The 19512-nt window shown below is 41.6% G+C and overlaps 1 protein-coding gene across 7 annotated transcripts in view; it reads right to left on the reverse strand.

The window, feature by feature from the left end:
• Positions 1-214: 214 nt before the first annotated feature.
• TFDP2 (transcription factor Dp-2) overlaps positions 215-19512 on the reverse strand; it is a 171957-nt gene continuing 152659 nt past the window's right edge. For all 7 annotated transcript variants that reach the window (XM_027584905.2, XM_027584902.2, XM_027584901.2 and 4 more), the window contains 5 exons: positions 19300-19368; positions 14855-15006; positions 11077-11243; positions 6875-6980; positions 215-6676 (listed from right to left, as the gene is read on the reverse strand). In XM_027584905.2, coding sequence (XP_027440706.1) covers positions 6493-6676; positions 6875-6980; positions 11077-11243; positions 14855-15006; positions 19300-19368 — 678 coding nt within the window. In that variant the 3' untranslated portion in view covers positions 215-6492. The remainder of the gene's footprint in view (positions 6677-6874; positions 6981-11076; positions 11244-14854; positions 15007-19299; positions 19369-19512) is intronic.

Genomic DNA, 19512 nt, shown 5'->3' on the forward strand with positions numbered 1-19512 from the left:
ATACCCCAAATTGCGGCAGGGAAGCTGGGCTCTCGTACCCTCACCGGCTGCTTGTGGGCATAGCTGCGGGAGAGGCAGTTCTCTGCTGAGGGCAATTCCTGGGGGGACACAGAGCGTGGAGGGAGTGTCCTGGTTGTAAAGGAGGGAGGGCGGGGCAGTGTACCACCATACCCTCTAACCCCCCCCATCAGCCCACTAAGAATGAGCGACCAACATTATTTAAATTATTTATTTTTCCTATAGTACATCTCATTCAAATCATAGAATAGTCTGATCCATTTTTTTCTCAAGCACAACTTACACTCATCTCAGATGTTTTTTCTTTCCTTCTTTTAAGCTTACAGGATGGATAAAGATACACTTAAATGGACGAAAACCATCACTCAGAGTTTATTAAAAATACAACTTCCCAGGGCCCACTGCCAGAGCTTTGGAGTGTCTGGGGTGGGTCCTAGGGATGCAACATTTTAAAACTCTGCTCGTTAATTCTGCTGCAGGTGGTCCGTGAACCATCCTTAGAGGAACACTGCTTAGGACTTGTCTGTTATCTATTGGAAGCAATCTCAGGAAATCCAGGAATAATTAAGTATACAGAAATAGCTCTTCTATAAAATTTCCATATAAAAATAACGGTATTTATTTACAAAGTTTGAGATGCTATAAAATAATACATCATATTAGGTTAGGTACTTCGATCTAGTCAAGTCTACATTAGGCAAGTCAGATGTGGTGTCTGCATCTTCCCCTTACTTCTCTTGTTTAAACTGCTTAAAGCATGTGGCACCACCACGTTTCCTTCATGCAGAAAAAAAGCAGACCTGTATTTTCTGGAAATAAAACCCAACAGCACATGATCAGAGTAAAGCATCTCCAAAGGAAAAGGTGAACAAATTTGTGATTTGGGCTCACAGCCTCTCTTTTGTCTCAAAGTCAAATGTGGTGGTGGTAAACAAAACAGCTCAAGGAACTCACAGTACCAAACCGCCGTCCTCAGAGCTCAGGCCTGCAGAGTGGCCGGCCAGTGCGGTCGGCCAGTTGCTAACGACCGTCAAGAACAAGCAAAATAAAACATCAGGCCATTTGTTACTAGGTGGTGCCTGGCATGTGGAAGATGACGTATGATTAGTGACAACATGGTGAGTTTGAAGTGACAAAGGGTTTTCAACCCCAAACATGATCTGGGGGAGTTTCCTTGTTGAGACAGACATGGACAGAAACAGGCTAATGTGGTACAGAAGGATCCACTGATAACCCAACCTCTCAAGCCTCCTACCAATGACCAACATGCAGGACGGTCTTTGCTCACGGAGGAATGAGTTTCTTCCCAGGTGTGAGGTCTAAACCTAGGGTCTTCCAGGTTGAAAGAGGCCCAAAGCCGACACCACAGTCTCATGTTGGGGACTCATGAGTGGAGTCCCACTTCTGCTCCTCGGCTGTGAAGCACTTGGTGCGACAGAGGACTGATATTTATTCAAAGTGGTTTGGAAGGACTATGGTGAGGGTGTGGTTTTCAGGAAGCCATGTGGCCCTCACAGGAGGAAGAAATTCTGGGTTGTGGTGCAGATTCTGCCAGACAGGCCGAGGGATGTTAGGTCAGGCTCTTGGCTTGTTTCTCAATGAATGGGGCAGAAGAGATGGTCCCTTCCATTCTGAGACTGTTGGTGGAGAAAGGGTGAGTCCTGCCCCTATTTCATCTACACTGGCTTTCAAAGCAGCTCTAAGCAGGGAGGCCCAAAGTCCCGTCTGCTGGAATAGGAAGGGTCAAGATAGCATTGGATTCTAGAGCCCTTTTTGTAAAGCAAAGGTTGTATAAGAATGACACAGGATTTTACCTTGACTGAGAGAAGAGCTGCGAGGAATGCACATAAGAAACGAATACACTTCCTGCTGTCTCCAGTACTAACATGCATGGCCCTCTGCTGCCATTTAAGCTTCCACCCTTGTCAGAGATGCCCAGGGCATAACTGGAGGGTCAAAGTTTCATGTCCCCCACTTTTTCTTCTTTAGCATACTGTGACTGTAGATGTATGTGGGGGAACTGGATCTCCAAGGTCACATAAGCATAACTGTTCAGAGATACCTTGAAGAGGCTAATTCCTGAGAAATGTTATTATTTATGTGGGTGTTTAAATTTTTCTTAAAAAGGTAAGATCTTAAGCAAACATCAGGCTTTTCCCTTTTGAGTAATAATGTAGCTTCCCTGAAGGTTAAACTAACTGAACGTTGTGCCGACTGTGATTTAGAGGGCAGGGAGGCATACTCCTGAGGCAGATGGCCCGGTGCAGGCCCCTGGCACACACCTGTGGGTCTTCCATAAATACACATTTATGATCGGCAGTGCCTAGGGACCGCTGCCGTGGGTCATGAAAATGGGGAGCCTATTTGTGAAAATATCCTGGGGGAGCCTTTAGCTCCACTAAGGTCAATCCACATGTAGAGTAATATAATGTATGTATCTAATATAAAAAGTAGATTTTTATGTATCCAACCATTTGAAAAACTAGAAGAAAACACCTAGAAAAGTGATTACTTTTCTATGGTATAGGTTCCATTGCAAGGTGATGAAACTAATAATGAGAATGTCATGGATTAGATTTATGGATACTGCTGGTAGCTAAATTTTTCTTTTAAATCTTAAAAATTCCTTAACAAACTCCAAAATGTATGCTTAAAACTAGAATTTAGTAGCAATTCCAAGTGCATGTTATGGGACAGAGTGGTATGGCAACTCTTTCAATTGTCTGACCCAGGACAAATGTCACTTTCTCAGGCGGCCTTCCCTGGCCACCCTAGCCAAAGTTGCCTTTTCCCCCACTGTCATATTACCCTGTCATTTTTTCCCTTAGCACTGATCATTCTCAATGTTTTCTGTTCTGTATTCACTCAAATACCTACTGGAGGATTAAATCTTCACATTCACTGTCCAACACCCACCCCGTACTTACCACTAAGGAGGTACAATCTCAATACCTACATCCCAGATTTGTTGGGGAGACACACTTCTTTCATATGCCTGAGGATAGGGAGCTGGATAGGTATTTAAAGGGCCCTTAAAGTGAACCACTGATCAAGTTAAACAGGCAACCCCCCCACCCCCGCCCCAACTCTCTGAGTGAGGTTATGAGAGAAACAGCTTTGGCAGCTCCCTTCCTTTGTAACCCTGCCCCCAAGAACACCCACCGCCACTATGTTCTGACTGTCCCGGGGTCCAAGTTATACTTGGAGCAACTTTGCTGTCTCTGTGACCCAAACAGCCAAAAGAGTTGTGGTTTAACAAACACGAGTGACAAGATGTCTGCATGGCTAAAGGGAACCACGACTTTGTGAAACAGCGCCATCTTAATGATCTGGTAGGAGCTAACTTGCATTTGAGGACCAACCCTGGCTTCATTTTTCAAGTACGGCAGGGAAATTTTGCCCACGGGAGGAGTTCTCCTCTTTCATCCTGCTAAAATGGCAGAAACTCCCCACCATTTCTATAAAGAATTAAATTGCAGGAAACCAAACATGTGGTCATCATCTGTCATGTTGCCCAGGGCCAGTGTGCACGGCTGAGGTGAGGAGTCACTGTGTCAGCACCCCCTTTCCTGCCTGCTCCACAGCGTCCTCCGTGGTCATAAGGCACAATTCACATCAGCACTTACTAGAGCTGTCCTCACCCCCTTGTCAGCACAGGGAAGGATGAAGTGGATGAGACAGATTCATGGTGGGGGAGGGTGAAGGGAAGCTCAGGCAGGTGCCTAGGTGCCCTCCTCGCATGCGTGCAGGGCGGCCATGGCAGGTCTGGTACCCCCTGTACACATGCTAAAGGGAGCATGAACTTACTGACCGGCTGACACCACGCCCTCGGAAGGGTCATGGCTGCACTGACCCTTGAGGAGGAAAAAGTCCTCTTGAACTCCCCGAAAAGCAGAGTGGGACCAGCACCTTCTGGGAGAGGTGTGGTGTGTGTGTGCACTCACGTGTACATGCGTGTGTGCAAGTAACCCCATAGGCTATGCCTATGAAGAATCCTGGATGTTGTAACCATAATTTCCTAACATTTTGTTACTTTGACTTCTATATGGAATTGTGACTGAGTGGGGAACTTTTAAAAAAATCTCTTTAGGGGAGATACAGAAGAATAAAAGAGTTTGTCTTTCTAAACATCTCAATTTAGTTTTCCACTCAGATAAGGTTTTATACCAGCAACATGTGCTGGTGAGCACAGTGTGACTCCAACAGATGCCCTCAGCAGTAAGCCAAACACATCCCTGAGGGACACAGGCCATTTCCCACCAAATACCACAAGCATATGGCTGAGAGGGCCAATGATGGGGCACCAATTATGTTAAGAGTCTTTGGTTGCTTTTAAAAAAACAAACCTGTATTTTATCAGTTTGCAACACTACAGCAGAGAGAGAGAGAGAGAGAGAAAGGCGTGGTGTCCCAAGAGCTCCAGCAAGGACTCTGCTATCTGGTGGAGGAATGGTTATGGTTAATGTATCTGCACAAATGCAGATGTTCAGGTCTTGGAACCTGTAAAAGATATTTTGAACACTAAAGAGCTAGCTGTGGCCCTTGGCCTCTCCAGGTCCCTGCTGGGCCCCCCTCAAGTACAGGGATGTGGGTGGTTAAGGCTGGAATTAGTAAAGGGGGTGGCAGTTTGGATGGAAACTCAGTTTTACTCAACTATGTAGCTGATGATCTTCAAGTCAGAAATGCCTTGGAAGCCCTCAGGGCCCTGCCGCAGCCTCTGCGGTCTTTCAGACTCCTGCCATCCCCCCAGCCTCAGAGGTGTGCCCCAGAACTTCGGCTGAGACAGAACTCTCTAAGAACTGCCTCAACCGCCCTGCCCCCTTGACCACTCCGAGTGTGCACTATGGCTTCTTTCTGACAGAACGAGTGTTGTCTTAAAGGAACTTATGTTAAAGTTGTGTGTTTTGTGTATTAGTTTTCACGGCCTTAGTAAAAATTTTAGGTCAGCCGAATCTTTCACCTCCGGCTCACTGGAGCAGAGTGGAAGAACTTTAAAAAGGCATCAGAAGGCATCTGTACTTCCCCCATGGATTTAGAAAAGCACCGATCTGGGACAAGGTTAGTGCTGGGCCCAAAGGCGCTAGATTAATCTAGAGGCAAATCCAAATGATTCGACTCAAAGAGTTATTTTCCATTATTATTTGCTCCTTCTCAAGGCCTTATTGTGAAATTAGATTGGGGTTTGGCCACGCTGACAGATGTCCCCACGCTCCCCTGTTCGGAGGAGAAGGGACTGTGAACACACCAGTGCAGTGCTCCCGGTGGCGTCTTTGGCTAGGAAACAACGTACTGTATACCGCACAATATGAAACAGATCCAATCGTTTGGAGTGGTCAATATTTCCCTGTTTCTGTGAAACACTGAATATCGGGTTAGTTTGAAATGCAGTTTAGCCAGGCATAAACCCAATACGGTAATTTTGATTAACGAAAATGTACAAAAGGTGACATGTACAGGAAAACACTGCTGTCCATATTCTTGAAATAGACTTTTCTTTTAAGACAAAAGTAATGACATTTGGTTCATTTTCACAAATTGCACACTGAGTGAACTCATACAAGTACTGTAGGGAACTCCAAGCAAGCAGTTCGGTCATAGGAATTTGTTTCTTTGTTTTGTTTTAAATGGAAAAGCTATATGAAATGCATAGCTTTGATTAAAACTAGAGATACAACTTCCTTCTCTGTAAAACTCCAGATTTAGAATGCTGGCAAAGGCAGTGCTGGCGAAGTATTTAATGCACGTGGAAATGCTATTCTATTTTGGCTTCCAGAAGTAGCCCTAGAAAATTCTATGCACCAATGCATTGGCTAATAATGATCATTTCAGTTTTACTATACATTTTTCTAAATGTCACTTAAGTACTTAAGAATTAGCGCTTGCTCATTTCTAGAGGCCGACTAAGGCAGCTGATGCGTCAAGCACCTCAACTAGGCTTTCAACTAGTTCAGCAGTTCAATCTGTGCTCCTTAGACCTCAAGGATTGCCAACCACATCCCTCACTGTACAACTCATCCCCCCTGGGATCCTTTCACGGTCACTTCTGCTTGTAAAAGGCAGCCCAGCCGAGGAAGAGAGACATGACAAACATGATGTCACGGGCTGTTCACTACAGCAACCTTGATTCTAAGGAGGGTTACGTGAGTGTGGGGGAACACAAAGATCCCACCTCGTGGAGGATAAACGAGCTTCATTCATGCTGCCAATTCTTTAGGGGCTGTCCCCTCTATCACCTCAGAAAACCGCTTTGTTTGCGGTGTGAGCCAGGGCTCTGTCGTTCAGAGTTTTCATTCACGCTAACTTTCATCTCAATCATTGCAGCCTTCAGGTAATTTGCTTATTGTGTTTCCCTAGTTTTCACTGAACACACAGTGCAAACAAAGGCAAAGACTGAAGCAATCATTTCAAAAACAAGAGCTCACACTAAAAACACACATGAGCATCAAATATTAAAACGTGGGTTTTCTCCTGTCTTTATTCCGGGGAGGAGGAATCCTCCTCCTCATCTTCCTCGTCGTCGTCGTTGAACGAACAGGGGGTCTCGCCTCGCGACTCAGAGCAGTGAGAGGCCGCACTGCTGGACTGGTGACTGTTTGGGGCAAGGAACTGCCCGGTTGCTAAGGCCACTTCAGCATCCAAGCACAACCCTTGGTTTACACTAGCAAATAATTAAAAACACACAAGCTCATTAATGCGGCAAATGTTTTAAGCTTTGTAAAATGTAGGACTAAAAACATGGGGGAGAAGGTGCCACTGGGGCGCTCTGCCCGAATCTGCTCCAGAAAGACCTGCACTGGCACCTGCGGAGGGCTCAGGGCCTCGCCGCTTCTCTTTCTAACCCTGAAAATATACGTACCTTGATTGGGACAAGGTGGCACCAGCGGTCAGGTCTAAATTTGAAACTGATTGAGTAGAGTTCAAAAGTAGTCCCTGATTTAACCAGGAAGGTCCTGTGGAGATGTCTATAGGGAGAAACAGAAACAGAAGATGTCGGCGCGCCGCAAAGAGAAGGAAGCACGGACAAGGAAGGGCACGAGCCTTATCTACATTACAGCCAGGTGCGGGGCGCCTGAGTGGCTCAGGCCGTGCAGCGGCTGCCTTCGGCTCAGGTCATGATCCCAGGGGCCTGGGATCGAGCCCCGCATCGGGCTCCCTGCTCCGCGGGAAGCCTGCTTCTCCCTCTCCTTCTGCCTGCCTCTCCCCCTGCTTGTGCGCTCTCTTGCAAATAAATAAATAAAAATCTTTTAAAAATTACAGCTAGGTAAGTCTCCTGCCCTGGGGAGAATCCACATTTTTTTCGGCTTGGAAAAAGGAAATCTCTAGGACGTAAGAACAGGAAAAAAATATGGGAAGGTAGACTACAGTGAGGAAGAATTCAAATTAAACCAATCACAGACTCCCATTCTTTTTTCTTAATGAAGACCTCAAGAGAGCAGCTGAGAGTACAGTGATCACTGCACTATTCCTGGACACCTGCTATCCTCACCACCAAAGACCCTGACTGGTGTTAAAAGCCGAAGCCAGGAGTGGGTAAAAAAGAAAGTCAAATCAGAAATAGGCAAGAAGGACAGGGGCGCCTGGGTGGCTCAGTCATTTAAGTATTTGACCGACTCTTGATTTCGGCTCAGGTCGTGATCTCAGCGTTGTGAGACGGAGCCTCCAAGCTGGGCACAGAGCCTGCTTTGGATTCTCCCTCTCCCCTTCCCCACCTTCTAAAAAAAGAAAAAAAGAAAGAAATAGGTAAGGAGGATAAGACACATTTTTGCTAAAACTCCCACTGTACCACCTTTTCACGTGCCCCCCAGTGAACTCCAGTGCTATTACTCATCAAAGATACATTCTTCTTCCTGTTATCCTTTGCTCTGTAACTCAAACTAGCCCTTATTTTAAAAGGTCATATGCAGTCACATTTCTAATGAAGGTGAGACACACAATACTGTTTTAGGTCTGCATAAAATATTTTGGGTGTATATCCTTGCAATCTTATTTTCTGTGCATATACCATATTTCTCCAATCACAACCCTGATAAATTCTTATTGTAACTTTATTAGTTTCATACTGGTCTCATTATCTAGAATATTAGCTCAAGGAACATTTAAGATCTAAATGTTACTGAATGAATGAGTATAGTCTCTTTCACAGCAAGTTTACAAAAGAGGTGAAAGAAACGATAGAAATGTATTCCTATAAAGAAATTCTTTGACTTACATTACAAAATAAGACCGAATATACACTCAGAAAGTGCAATTTAGTAATGCGCCTTTATAATAGTTAATCAAAATAGTTTTGTAATTACTGTGCAAAAAAAAAAAAAAGAACCCGCAAAAACCCTACAACTATGTACTAGAATTGAAAACTCTGCTATCCTGGTAATGTCTGACCAAGTGAGAAGCTTCCTATATAGGAAAAAAGGAAACTAAATGATTTCATTAATTTTGGAATGGCCTTGTGAACCTTTTTCTTTATAGGCTAGCTAAGGCAGCTGTGGGAAAAAAAAAAAGAACTTCAATTCTAAGAAGAATAGCAGACTTTAACTATATTAAATAAGAACAAGCCTGTGCAAGATGAAATTAAAGCCAGAATCCTGTGGTGAATATTAATTAGTATATATGGAAACTTTCTGTCAGAACACAGCTATTTACTTGTTTGTGAGCATAACACAGTAAATTTTCTTTTTCACAATGGCTTTGAGAAGCCTACATTTCTTTCGCATTATCATAAGATCCACACAGTAGTTCTCACAATCTAACTCAAGAGCCATTCCGTCCCTTTTGCACACTAAAGGCACACATTTCTTCTTTTAAAGTAACCAGAAAGTCTATGTCCCAGCCTGCAAATGAGGTCACAAAGAGATCAAAACCACAGAGCCTGCCTGATTGCCCTGAGCCTCTTCACTGAGAATAAGCTAAAATAAAGTTCTGGTGATTTACTGAGTAATAAGCCTTTAATTCAGACCCTGCTGGACTGCCACTATGACTGGGCTGCTAATAAAACAGCAGGGCCTGCTCTGGGAGAGAGTGGGGAGAAAGGGGGGTGGGGGGGGTGAAGATATGGGGGCAAGTTGGCTAAGGGGCAAGAAGAAGGGGTCACACTTGCAGCTGGTGGATGGTGCCAGTTTAAGAACCAAATCCAACAGAAACCAAATCTCAATCAACAAATTCGTGTTTTGACCAGAGGGCCAAAACCATAAAGCAAAATAAAATAAGAACGAGGGGCCCCTGGCTGGCTCACTGGTAGAACATGAGACTCTTGATCTCTGGGTTTTGAGTTTGAGCCCCAAGTTGGGGGTAGAGATTACTTAAAAACAAAATCTTTAAAAAAAAATAAGAACTACTCTTTGCTCATATTTGATTTACTAAACCTTAGAACTAATATTACAGTGCCTTCAGAAAGTGATGTGAAATTCTAGGTGGTAATATTTATAAATGAAGGAAACTGGTAAAAGCAAAGGCAAAAAGCATTATTTATGCCTCCAAATTATATGTACAGAATATACCATAGTCTTGGGAATTGGGACAATCATAAAGAAGATTTCTGAATCAGTAAAAAAAAAAAATGAATTACACAACATGCAAAACATACTGTTTTTATTTTCAAGTATACTCAGTTTACTCTTAAAACTCATAATAAAAAGACCACCTGATGCAAAAATGGGCAAAGGATCTGAAGAGACATGTCTGCAAGGAAGATCTATAAGTGACCAGTAAGCACATAAAAAGATGCTTAGCACCATTAGTCATTAAGAAAATGCAAAATAAAACCACAGTAAAATACCACCTCATGTCTACAAGGATACCTATAATAAAAAGGATGGAAATAACAAGTATTGAGAAGGATGTGGACAACCTGGAATCCTCATACACTGCTGGAAGGACCGTAAAATGGTACAAATGCTTTTGGAAGATAGTTTAGCAGTTACTCAAAATGTTAAATATAGAGTTGCCACATGACCCAGCAGTTGCACTACTAGGTATGCAACCAAAAGAAGTGAAAACTTATGATCACACAAAAAATGTACAAGAATGTTTATCGTGGCATCATTCATAATAGCCCCAAAGTGGAAACAATCCAAATGTCTACCAACTAATGAATGGATAGATGGAATGTGCTATTATTCATACAATGGCAATAAAAAGGGATGAAGTAGTGACACATGCCATGGCATGGATGATCCTTGAGAATCATGCGAAGTGAAAGAAGTCCGTCACAAAGGCTACACAGTGTACGATTCCATCTATAGGAAATGTCCAGAATGGACAAATCCATAGTGACAAAGCAGATTAGTGGTTGCCTAGGGCTGGGAGGAATGGGGGAATAGGGAGTGACTGCTAATGTGTATGGGGTTTTTTTTTTGAACTGATAAAAATGCTTTAGCATGAGTGATGATTTCACAACCTTGTGAATATACTAAGTACCACTGAATTGAACGTACCATAAAATGGTGAATTTTATGGTATGTGAATGAAATCTTAATTGAAAAAAATTAGGATACCATTTCACCTGATTGGGAAAACAGAACACTTCCATCCTGCGGGTTGAGATTGTAACTTGTGAAGTCCAATTAAAAAAGCCCTGGCCTCATCTAGTGAGGCTGAAGCTGCCCGCACCCATAACTGAGCCATCTCACGCCATACACCAGCATGTGGGCACTATGGTGTCGTTACAGGAATGTTCAAAGTAACACCGTTTTTTAATATCAAGGAATTGGAAACAAAACTCAAAAGTTTATCATCAGTAAAATGAATAAATAAATTGTGATATATTCATATAATGGAGTTCTATACAGCCGTAAAAATGTATGAATTACAGCTACATTAAATCATGTGGATGGATGAAAAGATCATGTTGAGTGGAAAAAACTCGTATCACTAAAGAATATATCATTATGATTCCATTTACATAAAGGTCAGCAATAAGTAAAACTAAACAATAGGTTCTTTCCAGTTTACTATATTTGCATTTGCATCTCTAAGGAAAAGTAAGTGATGATAAATAAGAAATTCAAGAGAACGGTTACGTTTAAAGGGCACAGAATGTGAAAGTGTTAGTTAACATACCTGTGATATAACCTTCTAACGCCTTTGGCACCAGCGATTTAGCAAGTTTCAGATCCTCCAGAGAGCATTTGCCTGACTCCAGGCCAAAGGACATTCCCATTCGCTTCAGTACTTCTATGTCATCATGGATCTCAAAGGTGTTGTCAAAATTAAAAAGATATTCAAACCTGCATCAGAAAACAAAGTTAGTATGGGGTTTCAGTGGGATAGGGGAGTGCTGCACAGTATTATACTCTGTAGATTACATAAAAGAATGAGGGCCTACATTCAGCTATGGTACTAGAAACTGTTAGTGTTTAGAGCCATAATGGTCATTCAGCTGTGTTCAGGGGAGTGACATCTCAAATAAGCCACTTTCCCAATTAAAACAGTTTTCTTATGACAGACAATAGGAGTCCATAAACTCAGCCCTCATATTAAGCTGTTACAAACAGGGGACAACTTTGGTGTAAAACCAATACTTTCCAAAGTTGTCTATAGCTTTGTCACCAAAAGACAAATTATTAAGAAAGCCTTTTCAGTTTAATATATGACATCCGTACTGTGAGTTGGCCTATTAAGGTTTGAGGGAAAAAAAACATTTGGAGGCTTATTTCATGTTGCTGAATCAAGTACTAACTATAGCGTACTTTAGATAAGCAATAAATGGGAGACTTTTTACAAATGAACCAAAACTCAAATCCTGTCTTGAGAGCCTAAGAAGTGAAATGACTTAAGGAAAAAGTGCCACATAAATATACAGCATATTTCCAAATGTTCTTGAAAAGTACTGAATCAGGATGCCCAGCTGCCCAGTACAATGTTTCCCAAAAAAGGCGAATATAGGAAAGCACAGTCCTTTTGACTCCTAGGCTAGGCCCCGGGGCGCCTTCACCCACAGGCCTCACCCTACAGGGACAGAGTGCGGGGGAATGTTCTGGCACAGTAGTGGGTTTATGTTGTCATGAAATTCTTATTAAAATCATGAGAAGGTAAAATTAGTCATGCTAGATCTTAGATCAGGGAAAAAATTACAATTCAAAGAGAAATGCCCTCAGGTCATGATCCCAGAGTCCTGGGATGGAGCCCCGCATCAGGCTCCCTGCTCAGCGGGAAGCCTGCTTTCCCCTCTCCCACTCCCCCGACTTCTGTTCCCTCTCTCACTGTATCTCTCCCTGTCAAATAAATAAAAAAAAATCTTAAAAATAAATAAATAAATAAAAAATAAAGTGAAATGCCATGTTTAAATAATCTGAAGTATATAACTCTGAATAAAGGACATTAACAAATTTTCAGGAAAAAAAAAAACCCACAAAAAATCTGAAGTGTGTGCCTGTCACAGGAATGATTCCTGGCATATGTTAAAAGCAGATGGTTCTGTAAATTTAATCTCCATTGTGAAAAAGGCTCCAGGCTAATTAGGGAAATTTCCCCCTTATTTCCCCTAAATAAGGGGAAAAGATTGCATCACCTAAGTAACTGAAAGACAAGGCTTTAGGACCTACCTTGAACAACAAGCTTCTACAAGCTGCTCACAGCCTCCTTCCCTTTACTCAGAGAAGGGCTGGGAAAGGGCATGAGTCAGTAACCACCAAGGGATGGAAACCTCACCAGGCCCCAGGCTGGGATGAACAGAATCCATAATTCCCTTAGGCCAATGGTTCCCAGATTCTCTTGCTACTCTTTTTCAGACTTAGAAGACTAAGTGATGAAGAGAATTTAATAATCCCTCACAAAACAAGAGGTTAACTGGAGAGAAAAACTAGAATTCTAAGTCTGTTTCTCCTGAAAATATGTTAAACATTCTCTAGGATTCTCAGTTTTATGAGGATATGTCAACAGTCCCTGTAGATGTAGGTTTTTGTGAAGATTTTGCAATTGTGTGACTAATAATACAGACACATACCATTGTCTTAAAGGACCCAGCCCAGTGGGTCCTTTAAGAACTGATCTGTAACTTTTGAAAACCAGCAAGTTAAATACTGTAACTCTTACTTTTGTGGAGGAAGCATCCAGATCTCAAAAAGGTTAAGAAACTATGTAGCTAGAAGACAGACTGAAAAATAGATCTTCTGACTTCATACTATTCTTAATTGTGTCTATAGTCTTAATTACCAAATACTTTTGAAATCCCTGCTCACTGTTTTTCTTTTTCTTTTGGCACCTTACTTAAGGGACCTAGAATCTCTGTATGCAATCAAGATAAACAGGGGAAGCAACACAGCCTGAGAAAACAGTGGGAGACTGGGGAAGGCCAAGCCCAAGGGCAATGCTGTAGCTCTAAGGAGACCAGAAGTCCCAGTCTCTCTGGATAGTCTTAGACTATGCCTGTGGGATTGATGTCATTACTGAGCCCTCTTTCGCTTTCAAATGAATCCCAATTTGGTGAATAGATTATATGCTGACTCCTTGTAACAGCAGCTAATATTTATAGAGTGCTTGCCTTGCTTGGGTCAGATCCTTTAAAGACATCATGGTATTTAAGGCCTTGGAATCATCTTTTGTTCTTCAGGAAACTGCTTCGGAAGCAGCTAAATGGGGGAGCCACAATCCACACTTGGGTCTGTCTCACTCCACACCCTACTCCCTTAACTATCTCAGGACACTGGTCACAGTCTGAAGCCCACTACTATTTTCATGAAGGATAAAATAAATTACAAGTTAATTCTTAGCAGTATTTTTAAAACTGCTACTTTTCACTTGCTATGATAAATATCATTATCAACTTTAGTTAAAATGTAAAAAAAATGTTGGTGGGAATGTAAACTGTTACAGCCACCATGGAAAACAGTAAGGAGGTTCCTCAAAAATTTAAAAATAAAACTACCATAAGACCCAGCAATCTCACTTGTGGGTATATATCTGAAGGAAAGAGAATCACTATTTCACAAAGACATCTGCACGCCCACGTTCACTGCAGCACTATTTACAACAGAAACAAAAACAACCTGTCCACTGACATATGAATGGATAAAGAAAATGTGGTGTGTGTGTGTGTGTGTGTGTGTGTGTGTGTGTGTATAAATGGAATATTTGGCCTTAAAAAAGGAAGGAAATTCTGACATTTGCAACAACGTGGGTGGACCTTGAGGGCATTATGCTAACTGAAATAAATCAGACAGAGAAAGACAAATACTGTATGATTTCACTTATATGTGGAATCTAAAAAAAAAAGAACTCATAGATGCAGAGAACAGACTGTTGGTTGCCAGGGGTGGAGGTGGGAGGTGGATGAAATGGGTGAAGGTGATCAAAAGGTATAAACTTCTAGCTATAAAATAAATAAAATAAGAAAGCAGAGAATGCATCTAGCATTTTCACGTCCATTCTTTAATAAGCAGAAGCACACTCAACTACAATATAGTAAAACAAAGAAACAATTGCCTTAATGCCACGTTGACCCAAAATATTTCCACACTAAACTATGGAAGGGAATCACCAGCGAACCCATCTTGTCCCAGGCCCTCACTGATGGTCTACTTTAAGGCAGTTACTTGCCCAGGGTTACCACATACGTGTACACACACATACACACGCACACCCTGGCTGGGGTCCAGGCTCCACTATGCATACAGGACTGGCAGTACAGTGCCAGGCACAAGACAAGGGGCTGAGAATGTGAGTGATGAAGAATGCACTAGTAGATGGCAGCACTCCAGGTCTACAAAGGTGTCTCCCAGACCCCAGGGAGGTCAGACAGGGAGGGCTCAGATAATGAAGGACACCCTTCTTTATGTTGCAAATGATAGGAATGTGTTCACAGGAGGCTGGCCCTACAGTCCTCTAGTTCTCCACTCACTTGTCACTGGAAATGCTGCAATCTATGACTGTTTTCCTGCTTGTATTGATGATTATAAATGGCAGCTGAATGGTGGAGTTCAGAGCTGGAGGGCCCTGGTTCTGCTGTTCATTTTGCCGATTTCTCTGAACCAGGTTTTTGAAAGCGATTTGCTGTAATGATCAAGAAAAAGAATATGGTCATTTAATATGGATAAGTGAGTTGGAATTAAATGAATTAAAATAAATACATTTAAGAAATAGTATCAGAGTATTAGAAATTAGAGAGTTTAAATACTATTAGAGAGTTTAAATACTATTAAATAGTATTAACAGTATTAGAAATTAGAGATATTAAAGAGGCCGTCTACCTATAAGTTAATTAAAATGACACATTTAGGAAAAAAGATTAGAATGATCTAACTCAGATACATTTCAAGGGAAAACACATACTTTTAAATGATGTCTAACATCATCCTAATGTAAATAATGGGGCCTATGGCTTCTGTCATCCATAGACACAGGATCTTACAAATCTGCCAGAGCCTAGGAGCGCCTGCAACTCTTCTTACAGTGACACGGAGAAAGTGATACCAAGTGAACTTATATTTTCCATTTATCTAACACAGACACTCAGGAGTCTGGGGTTAAATACACCTTTTAGATTGTCGAGATCAGGGATATGCAAACTTTATAAAGTCACAGAATCCTTTCTTCAAATGAAATCTATGGGACACTATATAAAACAGATGAAAGTAGCGTTGCTCTGGCTGACTGCAGGGGGTGCAGGAAGTCCAGAGCCCAGCGGCTCTGCCCTCCCTCACCCCTGAGGTTCCTAGGGTACCTCCACAGAATTCCCACATCCTCAGGGCACAGTTGGAATCTGGCCCCCCCACCCCCCACCCGACATCTTCCAGACAAGAGGCTTAGCACTTATAAGCTAGATCAAGGTCTGAATCTTTATACTGGATCTTGTTGCTACTTTTAGTTTTAACCATTATTTGCAAGTCAAAGAAGAGATTGCCCACCCCCCCCACTTTGATAAGACAAACCTATCATAGAATTCCATAGCTAGAAAGACTATGCAATTCAACTTTTTCATCTGCTTATGAAACAGAGTGGTTTTAAAGGCTCCTAAACTCAGATCCAGTTGTTCCCTTTCATCGGCGTGTCCCATCTTCTCACCCTGTAGTGATGAATTTCAGTTACTTTCTATGTTTTAGCAATCTTATCCTAGGATTATATATTTTAGGTTCTGAGCCTTAACAAAAGTTTAACAGAGATTATTTTTATCTTAAAATGACTGGATACTATCCCTAGAAAGTGAACATTTACTCCTAAAATGCACGAAACAGAAGGGATACCAATTTATGCTAGCCCTGTGTGTCCAAAAATCACTATCAATATCCACCACTATCAAAAAACTATCACTATCAATACTATCAAACATTACTTAAGTTATACTTCATTATTTGCTGCTGGTAAAGGATGTGGGCTGTTTTATATTCGTTGCTTTATTTACTTAATGTTGAAAAAAATACGCTATTGATACTGCAAAACTGAGGGAAAGAATTAAACATTTGAAGATTTCTGCCTAGATTCTCTTCCCTTCTACTAGAAAAAAGCATCTCAGGAGATGCTCTCATACTTTGCTCTAGCTTTGTAGTCCTAGTGCCACGGCTGGGCCTCAGCAGAGGAGGGAATATCAACAGTAATAAATAAGAGTCCTTATATATGTATGACTCACTATTCAATATTGTGTACATTTAATAGCATCACAGATTTTTCAGGTGAAAACAGCAGTAATAACATATATAATGTTATTTAGACAGTAAAAAGAAAAATCACCACCTATTTGTTTTGGATGGATTTCCTTTGTTGCCCTTTGATTGAGTTCCTTCAGACTTTTGTTCTTTTCCAGGCTCATTAACATCAATATCAGAGGCTGAACAGAGGGCAGGTTCACACATTCATTTTGCTATGCATTAGCAGCCCTGGAAAAGGTTTAAGGGCTAGTAGGGACAGTTATATAGCTAAAAGTAGGGTATGTGGATAATCTATAGATGTCATCTACTCACACCCTTCTGAGTCTATACTACCAAGGATAAATGAGAAGTGGTGGCAGGTAAGTAAAACTGACCTGTGGCATGTGATGTCAGTGAGTGGTGACCTTAACTTGTTAAAAATTAAGCTAGCTTTACCACGGTAAATTACTGGTGTTCAGGGACATGTTTAATTTACTTTCTGTGACAACTTCATAAATGTTATTTGATGGATGAGAGATAAAACACTAGCAGGAAATAAGCTGTATGTATGTCTACCAGAAGACCAGAGAGTAGCTGTTTTCAGTTATACTTTGGGTTTCATTTTAATACTGAGAGAGACCTACTTTTATAAATGTTGACAGCTAGGTTGCCCTTGGGTTGAAATCTTCTATAAATGTTTGATTTGAGAGACAGAAGAGGAAAAGAAATTTAGGACTTAAAAAAATAGTGTTCATTGTACAATGTAAGCAGAGGAAAAAATATTCAACTTCATTCTTTATGAAGGCTGTCTAGGGATGTGAACGTCCCACCTCCATGAGGGTGATCATGCCCAGCATCATTCTTTCTGATAGACAGATAATTACAGGCAAACTGATAAACAGGTCTTCTCAATAACATTATGCCAAAAATCAGCTCCAAAATGTTCCACGAGGATTTTCAGGAAATCTGAGGAAGGCCTGGCACAGATGCGAGGGAGTGTGAGCTAGTGGGAAACCGTGCGGGGACAGGGACAGCAGAGGCAGCTGGGGGAAGGCAGTGACAGCATGGATTAGAAGCCCGTGCCTGGTAGGCCAGGTCACAGAAGGTAGAATTCCACAGGGAGGAGCACAGGAATACACTGTCAGCTTTCAGGATTTTTGTTCTGTTTTGTTTTGTAAGCTGCAGAACGCTCTCTTCAAACAAAACCTTATTTGGAAACCCAGTATGAAAAATACATAAAATGCTTGCTCCAGCTCTAGCTCCTCAGGTAGGTCCCCCAGGGTTCGGAGTGAAAAGCAGACACAACATAGTAAGGAAGAAAGAAACGGCCTATCCGGATGGAACATCACCTTTGGAGCTTGCCTATGTTTGGGCAGTGTCTGTTCTAGCTGTTAACTATTCCTCCACCCTTGCTCCGCCTCCTTTCCTACTTCCTCAGACCATACGCCGGTCTCTGCAAAGGCTAAATGGTCTTCTCTTGCTGCTCTGCTGTATACATGAACTTGGAATAAACAAGCAAATATAAACATCTAGAAAGTAAAAAAACAAAAATGTGGAATATTTAAGAATACCTAACATACTCTGTCCATTAGACAAAGGGAGCGTTTTGGAGAAACCCTGCTCCAATATTTGGCAACTTAATTGTTACCTTTATTTCTGAAAAGTGGATTACATCAAAAATTAAACAGGACGGCTGTCAAATCAAAGTGGATTTTATGAGTGGTTGAAAGCTTTTCATATAAAGATAATTTGCTGATTAAAAAAAAAAAGCATAGGGCGCCTGGGTGGCTCAGTTGGTTAAGTGACTGCCTTCGGCTCAGGTCATGATCCTGGAGTCCCGGGATCGAGTCCCACATCGGGCTTCCTGCTCAGCAGGGAGTCTGCTTCTCCCTCTGACCCTCTTCCCTCTCATGCTTTCTATCTCTCATTCTCTCTCTCTCTCTCAAATAAATAAATAAAATCTTTAAAAAAAAAAGCATAAAGACCCTCTGGGTTCATTTTAAAAAGGGTTTCTGATTACATTGAAAATGACCCCAGTGTACTGCTCAAAGTGAATTTTTACAGCAACTGCAATTACCAAAAATAAAATAAAAAAAAAAAGTCTATGTGATTGTACCTCACATGATTTCATACACTGGCTCTATTATATTTAAGAAAACCATCCAAATTCCAGGCAATGATCCAAAACAGTATAAATACAGGGATCCTTATTACACTATAAAAGCTAATTTTCTTAAAAAGAAAAGCATTTTAACTTTTGGTATTTCTACAAAGCTTACTGAATCATATGCTATTCTGTTATTTACAGATAATAAGTTATTACAGGTGGATTTGATTATTTTACTCAAAGTGCCTGAAGTTTAACGAGTCTTACTTCTTGATATTCCAAACTAGAGCTAAAATAAACACAGACAAAAGGACTTCTGACAGTTTTCGTTCAGAGTAAGAATAAATGTCAGAAGTAAGTCGTTGCATAATATAAGTCATGCACAGGACAGGTGACCTACCATGGGGCCATGATGATGGTGAGAGACAGAACCATCTTAAAGGCAGACCATGTGGATGGTGGTGAGCTCAGATGTGGAGGAGGCCGCCCTAGTGTGGTCCCATCAGACACTACTCAAAAGGTAGCCAAAGTAGAAAACACTGATTCTAAAAGCAAGTAAGCAGGGCAGCAGAACACAGGTAGGGAAAAGAATGAAAACCATCCCAGCAACTTTACCTGCAGGAGAAGTTCTTGCAGCTGGGCCCGCTTCTGCTTTATCCGTTCTATCCTCCTCTGCTTCTCTATCTTTAAAAGATAGGTTACAAAATAACATGAACATATGGAAAGTATAAAGTACTGCTCACTTTCCAGGTCCCAATTCTGAGATATCAAGAATTTTTCTTAGGGACACCTGGGTGGCTCAGTCGGTTAAGGTCCAACTCTTGGTTT

The sequence above is a fragment of the Zalophus californianus genome, chromosome 1, assembly GCF_009762305.2.
Source record: "Zalophus californianus isolate mZalCal1 chromosome 1, mZalCal1.pri.v2, whole genome shotgun sequence".
Classification (NCBI taxonomy): Eukaryota; Metazoa; Chordata; class Mammalia; order Carnivora; family Otariidae; genus Zalophus; species Zalophus californianus.